Source organism: Rhodnius prolixus, unplaced genomic scaffold (assembly GCF_049639745.1).
Source record: "Rhodnius prolixus isolate KJV_2025 unplaced genomic scaffold, Rpr scaffold_1, whole genome shotgun sequence".
NCBI classification, from domain to species: Eukaryota; Metazoa; Arthropoda; class Insecta; order Hemiptera; family Reduviidae; genus Rhodnius; species Rhodnius prolixus.
In genome coordinates, this window is record NW_027411581.1 from 14,428,807 (window position 1) to 14,449,949 (window position 21,143).

Here is a 21,143-nt window from a genome sequence, read left to right on the forward strand (position 1 = left end):
TGTCGCAGTTATCGGCATTAAGATTTTTTCTTATTAAGCACATGATTCTGTGTCAACCAATCTGCCTTTTTTTGAATAGATGCAAGGTTTGATAAATAAATTCTAACAAACCGTCAGATTAGGTGACTACCGGTTTAAGAAAGTGTAGTTTGTTCAAGCAATTTTCTTTCTGAGAATATATTTATATATTTAGAACTAGCAGGATTTGGATTTCCTAAGCTGATGGTCTAGTGCGGGATGCCTAACCAGAAGATTGCCGCTAGTAGTCTGATTTTCTTATAAGATTTATGGGTTGTTTCTAAAAAGCTGTGGGTCCTAGAGATGATATAAGCTATGTTCTATTCTGTAATCTATAAAGCAGAAAATGTTTTAAAAAGTGCTTCCTTAGATTTTCAAATCACAAATTACTCGTCTTTTATTTCATGAACCATCACTTTTGTAAAAATAATTCATTTAAACTACACGAAAAATAAATAACTAATAAAATGTTCAGGTTAAGAAGAAAATTAGAAAAGTGGGATAACTATTACTTGAATAATAATGCTTTATTATTAAAAAATACATATTTACACAATGTCTTCAAGCAAAAATTATTTTTACAATGCTTTACGAAATATTTTAAGAAATAAATTATAAAGCAAGTTTCTATGTTTGTGTGCATATTGTTGCCTTTACTGAATATAATAAATAACTTGTAATCTCAAATGCACATGTTGCACCTGAATGCATGTTAAAAAAATGAATACTGATAATAGCATTACAGTGGTAATAAACTAAATCAAATGATCAATTTCAATACTTGGAGATGGCATCACGTATGGTCCAGTTGATTTCCTGGCAACAGCTCTTCTTATACTTCCAACCTGACTGGTAACTGCTTCTTGAATCTGAGGCCGCGGTCCTGTGGATTTTTTCGCTACTGCTCTCTTAACAATATTAGCTTCAACTGGTGTAGGCAAGTGAGGCTGCAACAATTCAACTATGTTTCTATTGATTTTGATCTCTGATTTCTGATACGCAAAAACAGCCTGAAACAATCGTAAAAGTTAGTTTTTTAAGTTGGCAATCTAGAGTATAATTAACGATAAAAATAAATGTATATTTTAATTACTTTGTATTTATTTCCTGTTGCGTATACAATAGAAGAATTTAAATGAGTGCCGGTTGTATGAGCAAAAGGACAAACATCTGGATGATTGTACAGTTGTTCAAGTGAAACTATCAACGCACTGCAGAGGAAACAAATCTTGACATCCTTCCTTACGAAAACATTTCCTTCTACAAAGATTTGGAAAGCTCCAATTGTATCTTGTTCGTGACTAGTTTCCACATGTTTATGCAGCAATGCAAAACCTTCGAAACTGGTTTGACATCTGCACAATTTAAATACTTCATGTAAAATGCTATTATTAAGTACAAATTAATAAAAGTACTGATTAGGCCCGCAATTACCAAAAAAATAAAAAATCACTCTTTATACCAGTTCAGAGTGCTAATCGTCCATTTTGGCAATGTCTCTCTTTAATAAGTCTCTAAATATGTAAATCACAGACTTTCAAAAGACTAATACAATTAACATTTTTTTTTTTTTTACTTATTTTTGGCGCATTGTTTACCAAGTTCATTAGCTGTTATTATAAAATTAAAAATAATAAGCTATAGTTGTGTGAACTCTCGAAACAAGTTCGCCCAGATCACACTCCCTCTTATTACATTTCACCCCTTTACTTCAGTGCCTAAATACGAAGCATTCGTAAAAATTTACAAACATATGAAACATATAACGGGTTGTGGAAGTTTTTTTTTTTTTGCCCCAAATTAATAACTTCTCAAAAGTCATGAAATTGTTGGCCCCAAGTGGATTGAATTTTCAATTTCCCCAAATCCCAGAATACCTAAAGTAAACTTAAAGTAAAGCAAAAAAATTGATAATGGAATAAACATACTGGCGTCCTATTTATGCATACAAGATAAAGAACCGACACTTACTTTGCACATTTAAAATCTTTTGCTACTTCTACGCTTGAGGAATTGACTATATCTGTGTGCATGCGAGAAATGTGTTGCGACAATCCTGACTTATCTTGACCAGCAAATTTACAATAAGGGCATTTAAATCTGCAAAAGACAAATAATTATTAATGTTAGCTTTTAAACATTTTATTTAAAAACAAATTATAATATAATAAAAAGTCGATTAATATTACGCTCATTTCTATTTATTCAAGCATGTTTACATTAAGTTTAATACAGTTTTTAAAGCCCTTCTTTTATTTGAAGGAGTGTTTTTGGGCAAATTTGGTTATCTATTTATTTTTTGGACCAGGTTAAAACAGCGCGGTTCTTGGAGAGAGTTTATTTTAGTGTGGTGACAAGACATTAGTGGAAGTGGAGATGAACCAAGTGCTCGTAGCTCTTCCAATCTAAAAACTGGAATGAAAACTCTTACTCAACTTTCTCTGGCTGAAATTATTATCATTTAATTAACAATCTTTCTTTCAAAATAACATTTTAGCAAAGTATATTCTTTCCCTTCTATCCAATACTTTCATTTTGGTACTCAGGGGTTTAAAGAAAAGTGTACTCAATTCTGATGTACAGACTCGCCACGCTAGAGCAGGGTTAGTTTTACAAGAAGGCCCATTCAGTGTAGAAGCGCCCAAGAGCCCAACCATTTGACACATTTGAGGGCTTGACATTTTAGAGATAGCTCAATCAGCGGGTGAGTCATACCACATTGTGGGCACATACCTCCATCTGAAACTAATTCTAACATGTTTTAGTTAACCACGTATATCAAACAAGTGCTCTTGCAATCACAGGGAAGCAACTGGGTTAAATTTATATGGCAGTCTTCTAACGCTCAACTCAAACCTGCAATCATTAAAGTTGTTAAAATCAGCAACAGAGGCTTGCGCTCGAAATCTGAACTTTCATAACCACTTATGGGTACCATGTGATTGATCGTTCATTTGGCGAACTTTCATTTGCCATCCAATGATTTCAGGCCATATCCTGGAGGACCAAGTAAAAAACCTGAATTACCTGAAGGTAGAATATCCCACAAGTTCTTGGGAGCAAAACCTTAAGGAGAAATGAACACAACAGGTTTTGGCAGGGATTCCCCAACATGGAGAGCTGGAGAATGCTTGCTTGTAAGAGATGAGCGTTGGTATCGCTAATTATCTACATCAACTTAAACCAAATTCTGCCCACGAATCTACGAGTCTGGCAGTTGGAAAAGAAGGTAACCTAAAGAGGACTATTTGGTTAACAAGGAGATTCAGGGGTTTTCTATAAGGCTGCGACCAGAACTTGATGAGGATGAAAGTGTTATTACAGTTTATTATAATATATATATTATAGTTTTTAACTTCACCACTTGGACTGTTGAGAATTTTAGGTAGTTTAAATCTGAGTCCGATTTTCGTAGTAAGTGTTTTGTTTTCATTCGGGTAGCCCATAAGAGCATTAGGAAGCACAATAAGATAGAAGAGTAGATAAGAATGGTTATCATTTTTAGGTAGCGGAGGAAAGTGTCCAGTTTGAAGTTTACAATTAAGAGAAAGGAAGCTGTTAAGAGTTTTACATTAAAATTGCGATTACATTATTAAATGTTTCCAAATATAGATAACCAAATTTATATTAACAGATCGCTTAAGTACGCCAGTAACTTTCGCTATACAGATCATCTCCACATCGTAGTGGCACTACTTAAAAGTTAAAGTTATTATTCTTTACTTAAAATCTAACTATTATTACTAATTATCAGTAGAAGTGATTGGCAGAGCTTTAATTATTAACAAGATAACAATATCAAGAATTGTAGATTAACGCTTTCACCACAGGACAGATTACAAATCTTAATGTATGTGCATGTGTGCAATTGTAAAATATTACAAAGTATTGTGAATCACACCCACATTTAATTGAAGTGAACTAATTTAATTTTTAATCTATTATGCATTTTGGCTCTTGATATAACTAATAAAAATAAAGATGAAAGTAAAAACAAAACAAAAACACTGACGCTTTCATGAAACATTATACATACAAGATAATTCCTTGTGAAGACTTATTTTCCTTACAGACTTTAAGAATTTGAATCATCTTACTCTTTGATTCTGTTTTTTTCTTTTTTAAAATATTCGGCACTGTCACAGATGAAGCAGATGGGCCACTTTCATTGCCATCTTTACCTACTCAAAGAAAAACACCAATTAAATAAAAGAAGATTTGATTTATAATTAACTGTAGCATCTAGGCTACTTGGGGGGGTTATTTCTAACGGATAACAAAAGTCTGTTCTTCTTCATCTTCAACAATGTTTTTTTTTTTTTTTTTATTACGGACACCTACTAAGTTTTTCCATAATATTAACCTTAACACATCTGTTAGTCAACAATATTTTACACTTCAATTTCAGGAGCTGTCTTTGGAGGCGAACATATTCTAAACATTTTGTTCTAACCTTCGTAGAAATTTTTAGCACGTAAAAAGATAGATAATGGAGCGCCTAATTGTGTAATCGGAGGGTGCCAGGTCTGGACACAAGCTGGGTGAAAAGAAGCTGAATTAAAATTAGAATTAAAATTTTAGAACGGTGGAGAAGTTTGATATAGCGGATGAGGTCTAGCATATTTCTTTACGATTATCCAAATAGAAATGTGAGTGTAAAGAACAGTAATCGCAAGATCTAAAGTAATTGAAAAAACAAACAAACAAAACAATAAAAAACCCTTAGTTCCGTTACCTTTTTTTTTTGTTCAATAACTTTTTTCTTAAAATCTTTCTCTTCGGGCAATGGATGGAACGTCTGGTCGTCCTAATCCAATCCATTTTTTCTGTTTTCCGGTGGGATAAAACGAATTGCGTACGATAGCAATAACGTACGTAATAATCCGTTAGAAGAAGCGAAAAACATGGGTATGGGAAATTTTTACAGATATACAGTGTGCGCCACATCCAAACACAGAGGCCACCCTCAATGAAGCTTACTGCTTCTTCTGGAATCTCTTTATTTATGCACGCTATTAAACTACCAAAAATTTCTACAATATGAAAAGAGCAATCTGAGATAGGATTTAGCCAACTCCAAATGATTACACTTGAACAATAACATGATACCTAATGGCTTAAGCGGTGTCACTTGATACAGCAATCCCCGATGGAATATTTCTTAAGAGATCTTGATGTCCCTGCGGGTTCCCAGCTTAATAAATTGAACATCGCGCACACTGATATCCGCAGGACTCACACAATGAACATGAAGTAGTTAATTTGTGCAACTATTAGAGTTTACCGTCCCAATAGACAATCTCAAGCTTAATATTATTACCTCACATATCTATGCATAACACACCTTACTGATTCCTTCATTCAATGATCAAACACAGACACGTATAAGCCAAGATAGACCTTTTAGGCAGGTTATTTGGGTTACCCTATACATCCTACGGCACATGACGCACCATACCGACATTTTTCATCATTACCGTCTCTTGTTCAGACATTTTGAAGCAAAGAATTGAAAAGAAAAACTTACCATATAATTCCAAATGGTTCTTGTCTGATAAAAATTTTTTATCAAGCCGGTCCGGAGGAGGTGGATTTCCCAAAAATAAAGAATTCATAAAGTTGTCCAACTTCGCTTCAGCTTAAAAAGTAAAATATTATTACTTAGTGCATCTAAAAATGTTAGTAACTAGTAAAATATAGCTACAACCAAATTACTTGTTTGCTAAAGAAAGAAAAAAAAAAAATAGTACCGTATTTTCAATGCATTAATATTAGAAAAATCATTTCCTCCAGTTTAATTTTTTATATTTAAAAAAAAAAAAAAAAACCTTCCAATGAATTATACATTTAATTAAATTTAAATAGATTAGATGTTAACTTTGGTGGATTAGATGATGTGCGATGAAAATCAGGATTCTGTAAATTTCTAAAGAAATTATTCCCTAATTTACCCAAGGACTACTTTTTAATATAACTATTTAATGAAGAGTTCGAGCATAGCAAAATAAAAATACGAACGCTTTCTAATTAAATATCTAAAAAAAAATAATTCCTAAATGAATAAATTAACGTAATCTTTTTCATTCAAATTTTCTTAATGCATTTATTTTTCATTTTTAAATATGTACCGTCATGTAGTCTTAAGATGATGACGCCACCAAAATCGAATTTGATTCTCGACCTCGGTAACTCGAGATGTAAAAAATAGATATTTTTTCTATTTATGATAAGTCCTTTTTTACAATATCTTTGATTACCGACGTTCTTTCATCATTTATTTGCAGTCCAAGAAAGATCGAATGTCTTCGAAAAGAGTTCCAAGTACCATGTCCTTAAGGTCGGAGCAATAAGGTTTCTCATCGCTTCTTTCACTACTATCATAAACGAGCTTTTAGCAATACCAATAAGATGCAGGTGCTTCAATAGAAGATCGTGCCCAGTCATCATTTGAGAGAAGTCACATCCACGGAGGGGTAAAACTGAGGGATCCTGCCTCATCATCAACATCATCAAATGGTTATCTACGCCTTCAGCTACTTAAGTGGAATCTTAACGGAAAACTGTAAATAATCTTCTCTTTGAGAAATACAAACTGGAAAAGAACCATTCTTGGCCCTATGCTGGTGAAGAATTGCTTTTCAAAGGACGGGGGTACTACGAGTATGTATTACTTTCGGCTAGTCAGCTTATCTCCCTTGGGAGGCCCCGACTCTAAAACGGTAAGATTTGTTCATCCTTTCCTACATAATGATGATACTTTAAATCTGACCTGACAGATTCCCTCTTTTACTCACAATTGTATTATAACTAATTCTTTCATGGTTACCAACAGGGAAAGGTCGGCATTAATTCAGTGGTAGTGTGAATCATTTGAATTCAGATAACAAGTTCGACTCAGAAATCAAATGAATAGAAGGTATAGTAGATGAATATAGTATAATGAATGAGGGTTCACAATCAGTTCTTAAAGGTAACAATATGGGTTGGATAGCGAAGTTCTGTTCGAAGAATAGCTGTTTCAAGTTTTTTCTCTTTAGAGCTGCTTTAGACCGTTGTCCGGCTTGCATACTGTTGTCAGAAAGAAAAGCTGGCGAAGCAGTGAAAAATGCATTTATATTGAAGCAAAATGAAAGTCAAATAAAGACCTGTTTCTGGAGACGTTCCTTTCTACTAATCGTGCCAGATCAAAAAACGTTTCTGTGGTACTTTAGTTTTAGAAATTTATTTCTTAAAATTGCAATTTTTAAGTAAATCTACTCTTAATGACGCACAAAAATTCTAGCGTTTCATTTAAACACTTAAAAATTAAAAAATATAGTATATATGAGATATCTTACCTATAACCCTGATCTCAGGAGTACGAGTTGGTTCACGTGCGGAGCAAGTTATTTCACCTGTGGAGTGTTGTTCTGGTGTAACAACAATGGGTGAACAACTCGGCAATCTGGAAGAGGGCGAAGAAGGGGTACTAGAAATAATTAATGAAGAAGTTGTTGCTACATTGTTAACAACACCCATCGATGTATCAGTAGCAAACATATTTCCTAGAGTTTCGTTGATTTTCTTCCAATCCGAATTTAACAATGGAGGACTTCCACTTGAAGAAAATGGTGAAATTTTTATTCTAAACATAACAAATTTAGTAGATTCTATAAATGTAGATAATTCGCTAGTTATTTCTTTTTGATTTTTAAAATATACTCCCGATAAGGAGGAAAAGTTTTACACTTATGAAAAATTAAAATAAGGCTAGAAATTTCTTAGATTAGGTGATTAGATGAAAAACATTAGACTTTTACAGAATTAGCTCCACAATGAATTACTGAAAATAAACATAAATATTTTGCTTAAGAAATTAATTTTTATTATTGTTTTTAATTTAAGGCGCGTCAACATCTGAAGGTTATTGGCGACCGGAGTTTTTTTTTCAGTGCACCGGACAGAGTTCTCTCATTTAAAACAACACTGTCCATCACCGACCAGTGAGCTGTAAGAAGCTCCTAGAAATAGAAAATTTAAGGGTGAATAGCTGGATCGAACCCGGGATCTACGCTAAACACATAGTTAATCTCTTCCTTCAAATAATTAAATTATTTATTTTTTTAACAAACTAACATATAGTAATTGATTGTTTTAAGATTATTCAAAAAACTAATCTTTTTTAATAATTTGTAATAAAATCTTCAAATAGAGGTGAAAAACAATAAAAATAGCGATGAACACACATGCACACACATTGTTAGAATGTAGAATTTTGCTAAATGTTATCAATAATAAAGACAAACACAAACCTTTTCACTATAATTATTAAAATTAATACTATACCTATCATCGAAGGAGGTTGTAGGTGTGGTTTTAGATGTCCGTGGTGAAGTTACTATGTATCCAATACTTGGAGGGGCGACTGAACTTCTGGAGAATCTGAATTGACGCAATGAATTATCAGCAAGACTTTCTTTAGCAATTTTGATTGAAGACTTTAACACAGAATTGCTGTATTTATTTTTTTGAGGAGATGCAATTAATTTTTGGTTTTTCAATAACGAATCATTCTTATCTTCAGAATCACTAAGAATCTCTATAATTTCATCAACATCTGAAAAATGTATTTTTAAAATTAATAAATACTTTAGTATTTTTAAGATTGAAAACTCATTTTACTTATCCTTACAACAGTAAAAGCTATCAAGATTATTCAATAAATTTTAAAAATCTCTCAATTTTGTTCCGAGTCGTTGAAACTTGAAAGGCAAATATCACCATATTTTTGGAATGGTTACTGCAAACGTTTCCTTACAACGACCAGAATGTTTACGTGTACGATCAGTTAGAGCAATTTATTTATTTCTGAAAATTTATTGGAGAAATGAAATATGCAAATTTCTGAAAAATCCTCCAGTCAAGATAGTTAACATAAATAAAAGCCAGTTGGAATTAAAAATAAAAACTGCCGAATAGATTACTCACAGCTTGCGGGCATTGACTTTTTTTTAGATTCTTTTTCTATAGCAGCAGGAGTTTCATCTTCTGTTAAATCAATTACATCAGAATTATTTTCTTTCCCCCGTAACTCCTCCAGTCGATTTGGTTCTGAAAGAGTTATTTCTTAAGTTTTAATCATTGTTACATAAACATTTTTTATTTATTGTGAGCTTAATTTTTCAAAATAACTTTTTGCTTAATTTGAAACCTTAGCTAAGGGATTCCCAATCTTTTTCAGATCACAATTATGATAATTTATTTCAACAGTCAAAACTCTATAGAATCAATTTCACTTAGAAGAAGGCAATAAACAACGACGGTTAAATTTTTTGGAATTTATTTTGAGCAATCTTTCAACTAAAAAAAAAAATTTACTCTTCGGTTTAAAACTTCACTAGGTGTTTGAACTATGTTTGTTTTCTAAGCAAACATACATTCATACATATGTGAATACTAGTGTTGGAGTAGTGGTCACGAACGTAGATTTGTAAGTGGGAGATCCCAAGATCGAATCCCGTGGGTAGTTACTTTTTATTTGTTAGAAAAAAATAATAATAATTAATTAAGTATGTGCTTCCGTCCTCGTCCATAACACCTAATCGGTAGTTGAACGTGAAACCTCGCCTGAAAAAAATAGGCGATTACTTTACTTTACATATATGAAGATTTATCGTATTCTGTATTGTGTAAATCTCTTGGTTAGTAACAGTCTGTAAGAAAAATCGGCGCGAACGTAAACAATTTGAGCATAAGGTGAACACAAAACATCTATTCAGAAAACTGGCACTCCCAATTCAAAGTATTGAGGACTCGTCAATAAATCAACTCCAAGCTTTCTTCAACGAGTCGATAACTTCATTTCCTTCTTCAGGATTATTATTAAATAATTAGTAATATTAAAAACAAACATTATTTTTATGTTACACACTTATAATAAAGTATTACATAGTTCTCTATGTCTAGGGGCAATCATCATAAGCTTCCCTTATGATGTAACGAGGATGCCAATACATATGAGTTTTGTAAAAGTGTTCTTCTAGAGGAAGAAGCTTTACTAGTCAGGCTTTACTAAATATCTGGTGTGATATTTAAATGTAACAACTACATCGAAGTTTTCCAGTAAAAAATAGAATATAAATAGTATTGAGAGAAATAGGTATAATTTCCCCACTTGGTTTCGGAAATAAACCTTTAACCCTACAATGATAAAAGACAGTCTATTCTAGTTCGAAGCTCATTTGCTGCAACTAAAATCGAAGGGTTTTTAACGCAAATATCAGTGCCGCATCTTCAATTGTCAAAAAAGAAGAGAGGCATTGATCAATGAAATTAAGCAGAACAAATGTTTCTACTTGGAAAATAATATGGAAGAAAGAAGAATATGTACAATCATGCGGATAAAAAAGGAATAAGGTAAATTGTTTGTATTCCAACATGAAGATTTCCAGTTCAGCAGCCACGGTGTTTATCAAGGATGCAATCAATGTTCTCTATAAATAAGAAAATGAGAAAAATCAGCTCCAAAACACCTGCAATCATCTTCCTTCAAATTTTTAGAAGAATAACAAAATACCTAAAAAGCTAATATAAACTTTTTTACCTTTGTCAGGATTAAGCTGCTCCTCAACAAATGTTTCAACTTGTGAATCTTTCCCTTCAGAAATAGAGTTTTCTTGCAACATAGATTCGGTTTTAAAAGATTCTTCTGAAGAAATAATAACAATTATTATTAAAACATTTTAACTTGAGCAACTATTTTTCTTACTGCTATAAACAAAGTGTACGAAACAATTACCTGTTACAGATAGGTTTAATAAACTATTATCACGATTCTTTTCCTGAGGTTTTTCTGATACTTCATAAAATCCAGGCCATGGATCACCAGATATCATTTGTAATTTAATTCTGGGACTCTGCGTATGAAATTCTTTCATTTCAAGAGAAACTTCAAGTAAATCCTCTAAATCTGTTTCATACTTCATCATAGAAGAATATTCCTCTGAAAGCTAAATATTCGGGGTTATTTTTTGGGGGTTAATATCCTATTGAATGGGGTTTACTCTGCTTAGAAGATTCAATTAAGTGTTCTTACCTCTTTGGGGCAATCATCATAAGCTTCCCTTATGATGTAACGAGGATGCCAATACATATGAGTTTTGTAAAAGTGTTCTTCTAGAGGAAGAAGCTTTATGTAACCTTGTCCACAATAAACGCAGATGTAACGAAGTACCTGATGTGCCTCAAAATGCTAAAATATTTATTACAAGTAGTTATTAGTACATTTTATTTTTATCTTTCCTTTACTTTGTCTTTCACTCTTTAATCTATTCCGAATTATTCATTTAGCTAAATGTTGGAACCAAAGTACAACACTAATCCATGAGGACAGAGGATGAAGATATCATTTCGCTAGATGAAATATTTTCATCAAAAGTGTCACATAATTTTCTCTAATGAGTGAGCAGCGACTCGTGTCACCAATCGAACCTGGAAGACCGTGATTTCCTGCCTGAGTTTTACCTTTAGTCTTTGGCTTCTTATTATCACCAAAGCGATAGTATTCTACCCAGTAAACTTGGTTAAAACCATGAAAAAGGCTCATTAGGTACCTGGAGAACAATTATTTCTCAGATAAAAAATAAAATAATTTTTTTACACCTCACTCGTAAGCATTTACTGTGTGGAGCCCCGTGTTAAACAGCACAGAAATAGATTTTACGAGGAAAGCAAGTTTGGTTAGAATCTGCATCATGAGACTAAGAAGGTAATAAAAATTAAATAAATTGCTTTTGGATATTCGGTAAAGAGAAAGTGTAACTTACTGACAACTGAGGTTCAATTAAATGGCCTAATAAAACAAAGTTATGTATGGGTGCTGAAGGAAGAATTAGTATGGGAGCAATAACTCTAGCGGCCAAATTAAAAAGAACTATTTAATCGCATGGGAATTACGGGGGGTTTAAAAATATAATATTAATTCCTGTATGAATAAAAAATTTACAAACTAAATTTTCAAGCTTTCCTTTGAAACAATAAGGGAATCAACGTTTGCTTTATTTCGAACAGTTTACTCATTAAAAAATGGAAGAATAGTATACAGATAGAAATGGTCATCTTGGCCATGCTACCAAGATAAAGGGAAAGAAGATCCTTGTCCTAAATGGCAACATAAGAGGAAAGAGAAGCCAACATAAGCAAGTATATTTGCTCTCACCTTTGTATGCATAATTTATTTTTCTCATTGTTATAATTTATACCTATTTCACAATAAAATAAAACATTTAAGTTTGCCAGCCAGTTTTGCAAATTTTCTTCAGTTCTTTTGAATGTCATGTAATTAAAAAAATATAACAAAACCCTAAATACAAGTAATTTTAATTATTAACCATCGAAACGGTAATATAATAACAATACCTGTTTTAATTTGTAAGCGGCTACTGTTTTTGTACCACATAGGGAGCATTCAAATTTTCTGTTGGAACCATTGTTCCGTTTACCTCCTTGTGAAGGACAAGTTGTAAGGTGTTTCACAAATTTCGAACCTATCATAGTTCTGAAGTCTTCATTATCTGGATGATTACATATGTATTTTTTTAATGCAGAAGAAGGATATACTGTTGGTAGCGGCTTGTTCTTACTGCTTGCTGGTTCCACATTTACGTATATTAAAATTTCTTTACTTTCATCGCCCTCGTCATGTTCATCATACTGTGGATAATAATTTATATTAATAGTCTTTAAACCTATTGCACACAATCTATTTCATTGTCATTAACTTACATAATGGTTTAATGTGTTAATAGGAGAAACCGAGCGATAGTGGCATTGAGAACATAAAAATATTGATGAAGAGTGATAAAGTTCCATATGATTACATAAATCATAAACACTCTTTTCACCTTGGGAGCAGTAGATACATTTAAACTCTGCATTTCCTGGAATGATGAATTTCACAATCAGTGTTGGAAATGTACGTCGAAAATGACGCATAAAATTGATTAATTTCAAGCAAATTTGAATTATGAAACATGGATATAATTTTTACACATTCATAATATAACTATTTCCAAAGAGAAGCAAGTGCAATAATTTTCAATCTGCAGCATACGAATATGAATATGTAATATATGTACGTATGTACATAAACATAACACCATATTATATCTCTGAATTTAATTAAAATCACGATAGCCTTATAAGAAAAAATAATGAAACAAAAGGATGTACAAAAGCCTTTTCGTTTTCGTCTACTTTCCCATAAGAAATAAGACATTCATCTTATTCTCAAATTAATAGCCATACAACTCATCTTTGTTTCAATATTCCTCTTTGAGACCACGGATGTTCTTTGAAGGCGAAGAATATTATAACTTTCATCTCTTACAAAATAAAATTTTTACCCCTAAAAAATGAGGAGTAAGGTTTGTTGACCGGAATAAGTGAGGTAGCCGAAGAGGCTATAAGCATAATTTAACACATTTACTCTGAATTCTATGTAGAAAGTGGCTAGAAAAAGATCATTAAGTCATTTTAAGATCAAAAATCACTTGGTACTACAATAAAAAAATGTATTGTGTAACTGTTGTTCACAGCATGTGTACTAGCATGTTCATTGTGTAGTGGGTACGATCATGAGCTGAAGTTTTGTCACTTGGATAGCCAAAATAAAAAAGTTGCCCACAATAACTACCAAAAATGCACTAAACGTATTACGTGTGCACCCAGAATATCAGCGTAAATATGTTACATTTAACACGGCGCCACGGTAGTCGAGCGGTTAGAGGCAAGACCTGTATAGCTAATATATATTGAGGTACTGGGTTCGATTCCCAGTCTTAGGCCTTGGATGTTGAATGATAAAAGAAATTTTTCAGTAAAGTATGTTTGTCCACAACCCCTAATTGGTAGTTGGACGTAAAGCCAGCCTGAAAAAAATAGGCATTACTTTTACATTTAATGATCAGAGGAATGCAAGATTTTTGAAGAAATAACCAAATTCGTTTACTCAAAGGGAAAATTTACTCTTCTACAGAGATAACACAAAGATTTGGTGAGAAAAAGAATTTCTGAAATTTAAAATTTTGAAAACAGATATGAAGGCAACAACATTTGTGAAAATTTAAAGCTTCATATTCAATGTTGAAGACGATTGCAGTTAATTGGTTTCGTTTTTACCTTGATATTCAATCGAAAAATGAGATAAGCCTTCAGAAAATAGTCCGCTTGAAAAAGAACATTTTGAACACTTAAAAAGTTGGGAACAATAAGTTCTTGAGATGCCACTATTTGTACCACCACATGTCTGAAAATTGGATTCAATTATGAACAATGACTAATACAATAAAATATTAAAATTGAATCTTATTTTTTAAAAACAGATAAAAAATACTAACTAAGTTAGTTTTAATATTCAACGGCGACTCCGCCTTTGTTTTAATTTGCATTTCCATTGAGGCGATCTCTAAATTCGACAAATTAAAAGTCAATCTTTAATATAAATATATACAAATATTTCTAATTGTAAATATAATAAATAAGATATAATCATATTTATAACCTGGATTCCTACTTAATGCGGATGTTGAATGATAAGAAAGCAGATGATACATGGCCATATCGAGCAAATTAGCATTTTGAAGAAGATTTATTTGTTGTACAATGCCACACATCGAACAAGACCAATCCCAATTGAAAGGTGAATGTACCAATACAGCATGGTTGTATAAAACTGAGAGATGAATAGTCTTTACTGAACATTTTTCACCCGTACATTCATAAATAAAACGTTTCCTATGGCGTGTGGCCTTGAAGACTCCTACGTTTATACTGTTAGAAGGATTTGGTTCAATTTTCCACCTACAAAATGTTTCTAGTGAAAAATAAATATATTTGATATTTTATACTTTTCGTAGCAAAATGATAAATTTTTAAACATTAAAATTATAAGTGGGTATTATACAAAGAACTATGGTGAAAAATATATTTGGAAAACCTAGTAAACTGAATAAGAAAAGCAAGTTCTCAATTTCTTTCTTGGGCCTGCTGGATAATCAGGAAAATTGGAGGTCTCAAAACTAAGCTTTCAAAACACTTGTACATTTTTTTTATGTCAAAAAGATAATTTTCACTAATAGCCCACAAACCGTAGGTAAGGCCATTAAGTAAACAAGAAAGAAATCTCCCAGGAAATTGAGCGCTTGCGGAGAAGCTCAATATGAATTCCTTTGACAATACTACCAAAGTGGCAATAGAAAGTAAAAATGCTAAAATTATTCCATTATTTTCTCCAATACCCTTCGGCTTCATATTACTTCCCAGAGGAAGCTGAAAAGGATGTAGCGTGGGAGGAGGGGTGCCATCCTAGCGCGAGACGGCGCTAATGACTAAGCTATCGATGCGCCGGTAAACAAATATATTCCATTATTCCTGAAAAATTTATTATTTTTTTAATACTATGAAGGAATGCTTGTTTCTTATACTCATTATTTGAACATTTCAAACATATTCTACATTAATAAGGAACTGCAGTAATATTACTAGCAAAATAAAGCTTAAAAAAGTGAGTCTTTACATTCATTAAATGTACCTTTACATTCATTAACGTACCTCATTTTGAGAACAATAATTTTACTTTATTTAATCGCACAGTACTTTTAAAATGAATGAATAAAAAAAAAAAACTTACAGATCAATGTAAGATGTAGAAGATTCATTGTTCTTATTACTCTCAATAAGTTGGGCATGATCCATGGCCATCAATTCTTTTATCGCATGTCCATAAGTAGTAAGAGAAATATTCATTTTTTTAGTTAATACATTTATGAAATTATAATTTGGTAACGGACTTAACTTAGCGTTCAATCTATAAGATACTTTGGACATTTCATTTAGATAATATTCTCTTTGCACCCTTAATCGTTCTTCCCATCCAGAATCCTTAGTTATAACGTTACAAGTATTTAATGAAGTTTCTTCATCTTCAAAGTCTTTTGGTTGTGAAATGGTTTTCATTTCAAATTTCTTCGCAATTAATTCTGTTTTATTCTCCAAATTTTGAGCAAGGTCAACACTTTCTTCGGGCAGAATTGTAGATTTCACTTCTTGCTTAACTTCCACTTTAATATTACTAATATCGACTTTTTTCTTCTTTTTCGCTGTAAAAAGTAACTAATTTAAAATCTTTGAAAGGAAACTGATATTTGAATTTGATCTATAAGTAATACTCTTTTTAACTTTCTCTCAACATCATAAGATAAAGTATTGCTATCTTACAGACTTTCAATTTTGAGTTTTTATCAGAAATGAGTACGGTTTTTAAATTATTCTGTGAATGTGTTTGAGTGAGGCAAACTCGCAGATAGTTCAAATTTGATATTTGATTTATATGCCGCAACGGAATCTTTTAACAGGCTTTTAGTCAAATGATAAACCGGAAGTACCACACAACTGAAAAGTTTTTATTTTTTGAAAACAGCCCAAACGAGTGTATTTTTCTTTCGTAAACACAATTCATACAGAAAATCTGCAACTCTTATTTGCATTTTTTTTTTTGCCAGTAAAATTCTAAACTTCTGTGGAGATGTTTGGCTTTCCCTCTTTTGGAGCATTAGCCGACTCAACCCTTAAATATTAACCATGGACTAAAAGAGTTTTTCAAACTCCGAGCCTAAGTACATGCCGAGACCGGAAACACAAATTTCCTATTTTTTTTCCCACTTTCTCTAAACGCTTTAACTAATTCCTTTAAAGTTGTTAACTACTCCGATGAAAGGAGATACCTATTGTTTTTAAATCTTTCTTAGAAAAATTCAGTTTTGATAGTGTTCTAAGGAAACGTTGAGAGGCTCTCCTTTAAATTTAGTTATACGGAATTATACTCTATTTAACATTGGTGAATATTCTCTGATTCAAAACTTCGAGTATGAATAAAATTGCTTGGTCTGAAATCCTAATCTCTTGAACGAATCCTTTTTAGCTTTTACACGTTTAATACTGAAATATCGCTTTTATTAAAAATTATTTTCGTGAAAATTTATTCAGAAGAGGGATGTAGGGGATTTTTTTTTCCAATAAAGCTAAATTGCGTGTTTATCAGAACCGACTCAGTTTTTTTTTCTTAATTTATAAATTATTTTTAAATATATGATGAATTAATTAAAATGTTTACAAGGCAAAATATTGTTTGTCACATTTAAAATAACTAAGTTTTATTTTTTACCATGAATGATTCCCAGCGACCACTTTCTATTTTTTACTTTCCTTTTTTTAGGACTTTTAAAATCTTTTTGTTCGCTCATCGAATCTGAATTCTTAAGATCATCAGAAACATCATCTTCTCCAGGCTTTTCATGGTTTTCAGTTATTATTGTTTTGATTCTTTCCAACAATGAATTTTTACAAAATGAACCATCACTAGCTAATTCACTAACCACACTGTCACGTATTTGGGATGCTATATCCGCATCAAATTTATCAGATTCAACATTTTTTGCCTCTTTGTTATCGTTATTATAGTTTGACTCAGTTTTAGACAGTTCTTCTGTTAATTTTTTCATAGAATTTTTTGTTTTTTCATTTTTTTTTACTTGGCGACTTGTTTCTAGATTTTCCTTGTCAAGTAAATTTTCATGATGATATACTCTTTGTCTCTTTTTTGGAACTTCATATGATCCATGGATTTTATAAGTTTCCCACAATCTGCAAAAAAAAAAAAAAAATTCAGACTATTATTACAATCTGCATTCTCTTCACCATAAACAAAAAAAATTAAATACATCAATTGGTAAACTATTCACTAAACTAAAAATCAAAATAAGAAAAAAATATCAAATGCCATCCTAACAAGGTAATCGATTCTATTTTAGCATTAAACATTATTCACTAAATGACATAGTCCCTCTCAAATTACTTTTTGTACAGTAATGATGTCCAATTAATGTTAACCAACAGTTTCCAATCGTTAGTGTAAAGCCGAAATGTAAATATTCAAGTTCACCTTATAATAATGTCCACCTTACTTAGGACCCACCAAATAGCTCATCCATTGATATCGCAGCCAACTTTAACGGCAGTAGGGAAACAGATATCGTTAGCGAATTGCTAAACGAACTATTTGACAGGCTACACGTGATATAAACATTGGCAGCGTGAGTTTGGTTGCCAATGATGTGGTCACGTTGGCTGATAATTTTATAACTTTAGAGCTAATAATTAAGAATTTAGCGATAAAGATTGAAATTTCATTCATTACAAATTTGTGTGACTACACCACGTTAACACAAATTTCAAATAGAGATCGTGTAGGTGAATCAGAGTTCAACCAATACAACAAAATAAATTAGGAATTTTAAATACACAATTCACCGAGTTTTGAATTAAATTTGGATTGAGTTTTTCTTGAAAATGCCAGTTTTACTTGTTGGAGGTCTTTCCCAAACTTGGCCTTGAAATTGAAAATGTTAGATTTCTACAAATTAAAAACAAATTTGAATAGTACGCTTTAAAGTTATCACATTATCAGCCAACGTGACCACATCATTGGCAACCACACTCATGCTGCCAATGTTTATATCACATGAAGTCTGTCAAATAGATTGTTTATAAATTCGCTAAACGATGTCTATTTAAACAATACTCCTTTGGTGCAGAAGAACCAATAAACAGATTTTTTATTCAATAAAAAAGTCGCCCATTTTTTTCAGGCGGGCTTAACATCCAACTAACAATTAGGTGTCGTGGACATATATAAAAAGTAGTCAACCGCGGGATTCGAACTGGGGATCTCCCATTTACAAAGCCACGCTCTTGACCACTAGACCAACATCCGCCCCTGTTTTATTCGATATAAAACTTTAGTTGAATTACCCTAATTAGATATTTTATAAAACAAACCACGTCCTATCTTTCAATCAAATGCCGATTCAAAACCGTAAATAAAGCATGTTTCTTTTAACCTTGCCTGAGTGCACAAATGAGCATTGTAATATATAATGAAAACATCTGGAATATACGGGGAAGAATGCTGACGGAAATTTAAGAGAGTGTACCTTAACATTCATCTGGTCCAATTTATTAATTAAAATTTCCAAAAACAATTTTGCAATTGAATCATTGAATATTAACCTCCTGGTGTTTCTAGAATTCTCTCAAGTCCCTTTTTTAAGGAGGATAAAGAATACCACTAGAAAAACCACTAGAACCTTAAAGCATGGTTCAAAATTGAATTAAATTTTCCACATGAAATTTACCAAATTCAGGCCAAATGTCTTTCGTGAAAAGCCGCCTTTATCCAGGCTGCACAGGTTAACTGATTCTTGCATGACAGTTACATGCATATCGTTTATTTCTGACAGATTTCATCGATATTCCAAAGAAACCTCTTAAACAATCTAGCTACAATAAATAATAAATATTTTCGGGGATTTCTTAATATATCATATTTCAGCTATTAGCTGACAGCTAAATGCACTACTTACTTTCTCATCCTGACATAAACATCGTGCATTAATCTTCTGATAAAACCAACCACTTCTGGGCTAATACAAGATAACTGAGAAAACAATAGGAAAATATTTTAGCAGATAGTGAAATTAGTAAGTTTCTTAAGTGAAAGAATTCACCTCTTACCCTCGTAAACGTAACTAAGGTTTTCATTATTGTCTTGCTGCTTTCTAGAAGAACTACTGGATCACATCTGAAAAATCAATTATTAAGCAATATCTTATTTGATTTGTTGATTTTTATAATTTGTAGAGATATCATTCATTTTCATTAAACTATATAGAACAGAAAATATAATGGTGTCAGATATATAATATATTATATATATATATATATATATTTAACTAATGATGAAATATATTTAAATGACCTGGCTAGAGTTTCACCCAAAATTACCTGCTTTGTGTAAGCCAATTTATTTTTTCCCAAATAAAAACAAAACCTTCATTCCCTTAATACTAAATATCAAAATATTTACCCTCTTATCTTCTTCAATTCCACAATATTGCTTCTAATTATAGCTAAGAAAGGATCTTGACATACTTTTAATTTATCATAGATATAAATCATCAATTTATGAATAGTAACGTGTTGAAATATGGTTTCCTCTAAAAGAGTTACAGATCTTTTTACCATGATTAATATTCTAAAACGAAAAAATTAATAATTACTCACAAACAATAACAAATATCTGAGTAAACTTTCTAATATTATATAAAAACATTAAAACATACTGAAAAAAGAAAAATCTTGAAGTTTAGAGGAATTAAACTACTGTGGTTTTAAAACTCCCAGATACTTTAGTTTTATGAACTATAACTTCAATTTCGTTGATCCATACTTAATTTCAATAAGACCCGCTTATCAAAGACTAAATTCTGTAACATCAACAGCTCCGAAAATAATTTTCCTTTAAGTAATAGAGATATACATGCACTGTATCAATTATGCGTGGTCGGCATCTCGTTTTTTCCTGAATTTGTAAAAGGTGCAATAAATAATTAAATGAAAGTGCAATAACTAAACAGTTTCAATTAACCTCCCTATATCCGATTATCACACTTACTCGATGAATAATTAGACTACAAAAATTTGTGAACAAATAAATTCGCTTTCAAAAACGGATTTTCATTTCTCACTTACCTTCTTGTGAGAGACCTTTTTCAGAAAATGTAGATACAAAGATGTTGACTTGTAAATAATAATTTTGAAATTCAACACATACCAGATGGCAGCACTGGCTAGGCTTCCCTTAATTGTCGTAACTCTAAATATTAAAATGAAATTGTTTCAGATCTTTTTAGGCAGCACGAGCAAGATAATTTTTTTTAAAAGAAAATTATTAAAATATTATTTTATTCATATTAAAATAAGAACATAAAATATGTTTGAAATTGTTAATAAAAAGACAAAATATGAAATGAAAATTGGGATTTTGAGAAGTGGGAGGAGTAACTTTTGTTAATTTGAAATGTGAAAAAAATTAATTGAGACTCTACCATTTTTAGTCAAACTTTTAAAGCATTTCAGTGGTTTCAATTTTTTTTTAAAGAGTGTTTGTTGTGTGAACAGGCAAGTATAAAAAATGAATAGCATTCATTAATAATTAAAAAAAAGGTCGAGACCTATAAATCAGAGTTATA

General features: G+C 31.6%; 2 protein-coding genes across 7 annotated transcripts in view; one reads left to right on the plus strand and one right to left on the minus strand.

Annotated features, from left to right (window-relative positions):
- The window catches only part of spel1 (DNA mismatch repair protein spel1), a 41,537-nt gene extending 34,269 nt beyond the window's left edge, over positions 1–7,268 (plus strand). The window contains exons 18-19 of one of the 2 annotated variants that reach the window (XR_012459225.1): positions 6,303–6,737; positions 6,851–7,268. Coding sequence is in view for 1 of the 2 variants with exons in the window: in XM_074130334.1 (XP_073986435.1) it covers positions 6,303–6,368 (66 nt within the window). In the remaining variant the exon portion in view is untranslated. Of the gene's footprint in view, positions 1–6,302; positions 6,762–6,850 lie in introns of those variants that run through there. The other variant, XM_074130334.1, reaches the window with a different exon arrangement.
- On the minus strand, positions 525–21,140 carry LOC141455300 (uncharacterized). Of its 5 annotated transcripts, none has more exons than XM_074130238.1 (23): positions 21,000–21,015; positions 20,644–20,767; positions 19,979–20,146; positions 19,627–19,693; positions 19,476–19,549; positions 17,219–17,697; positions 15,686–16,154; positions 14,558–14,856; positions 14,394–14,461; positions 14,176–14,302; positions 12,781–12,935; positions 12,415–12,708; positions 11,093–11,248; positions 10,796–11,006; positions 10,601–10,705; positions 8,986–9,108; positions 8,344–8,614; positions 7,356–7,462; positions 5,546–5,656; positions 4,055–4,199; positions 1,990–2,118; positions 1,112–1,373; positions 525–1,028 (listed from the first exon to the last, which is right to left on the minus strand). In XM_074130238.1, exons 3-23 carry the CDS (start codon positions 20,134–20,136, stop codon positions 774–776), a joined length of 4,065 nt encoding a protein of 1,354 aa, XP_073986339.1. In that variant the 5' UTR covers positions 20,137–20,146; positions 20,644–20,767; positions 21,000–21,015; the 3' UTR covers positions 525–773. The 5 variants fall into 5 exon arrangements, with proteins under 5 accessions (XP_073986339.1, XP_073986321.1, XP_073986330.1 ...); XM_074130220.1 differs by having other exon boundaries at positions 7,356–7,642; XM_074130229.1 differs by lacking the exon at positions 21,000–21,015 and adding an exon at positions 20,235–20,473 and having other exon boundaries at positions 7,356–7,642.
- Between the last annotated feature and the right edge of the window lie 3 nt (positions 21,141–21,143).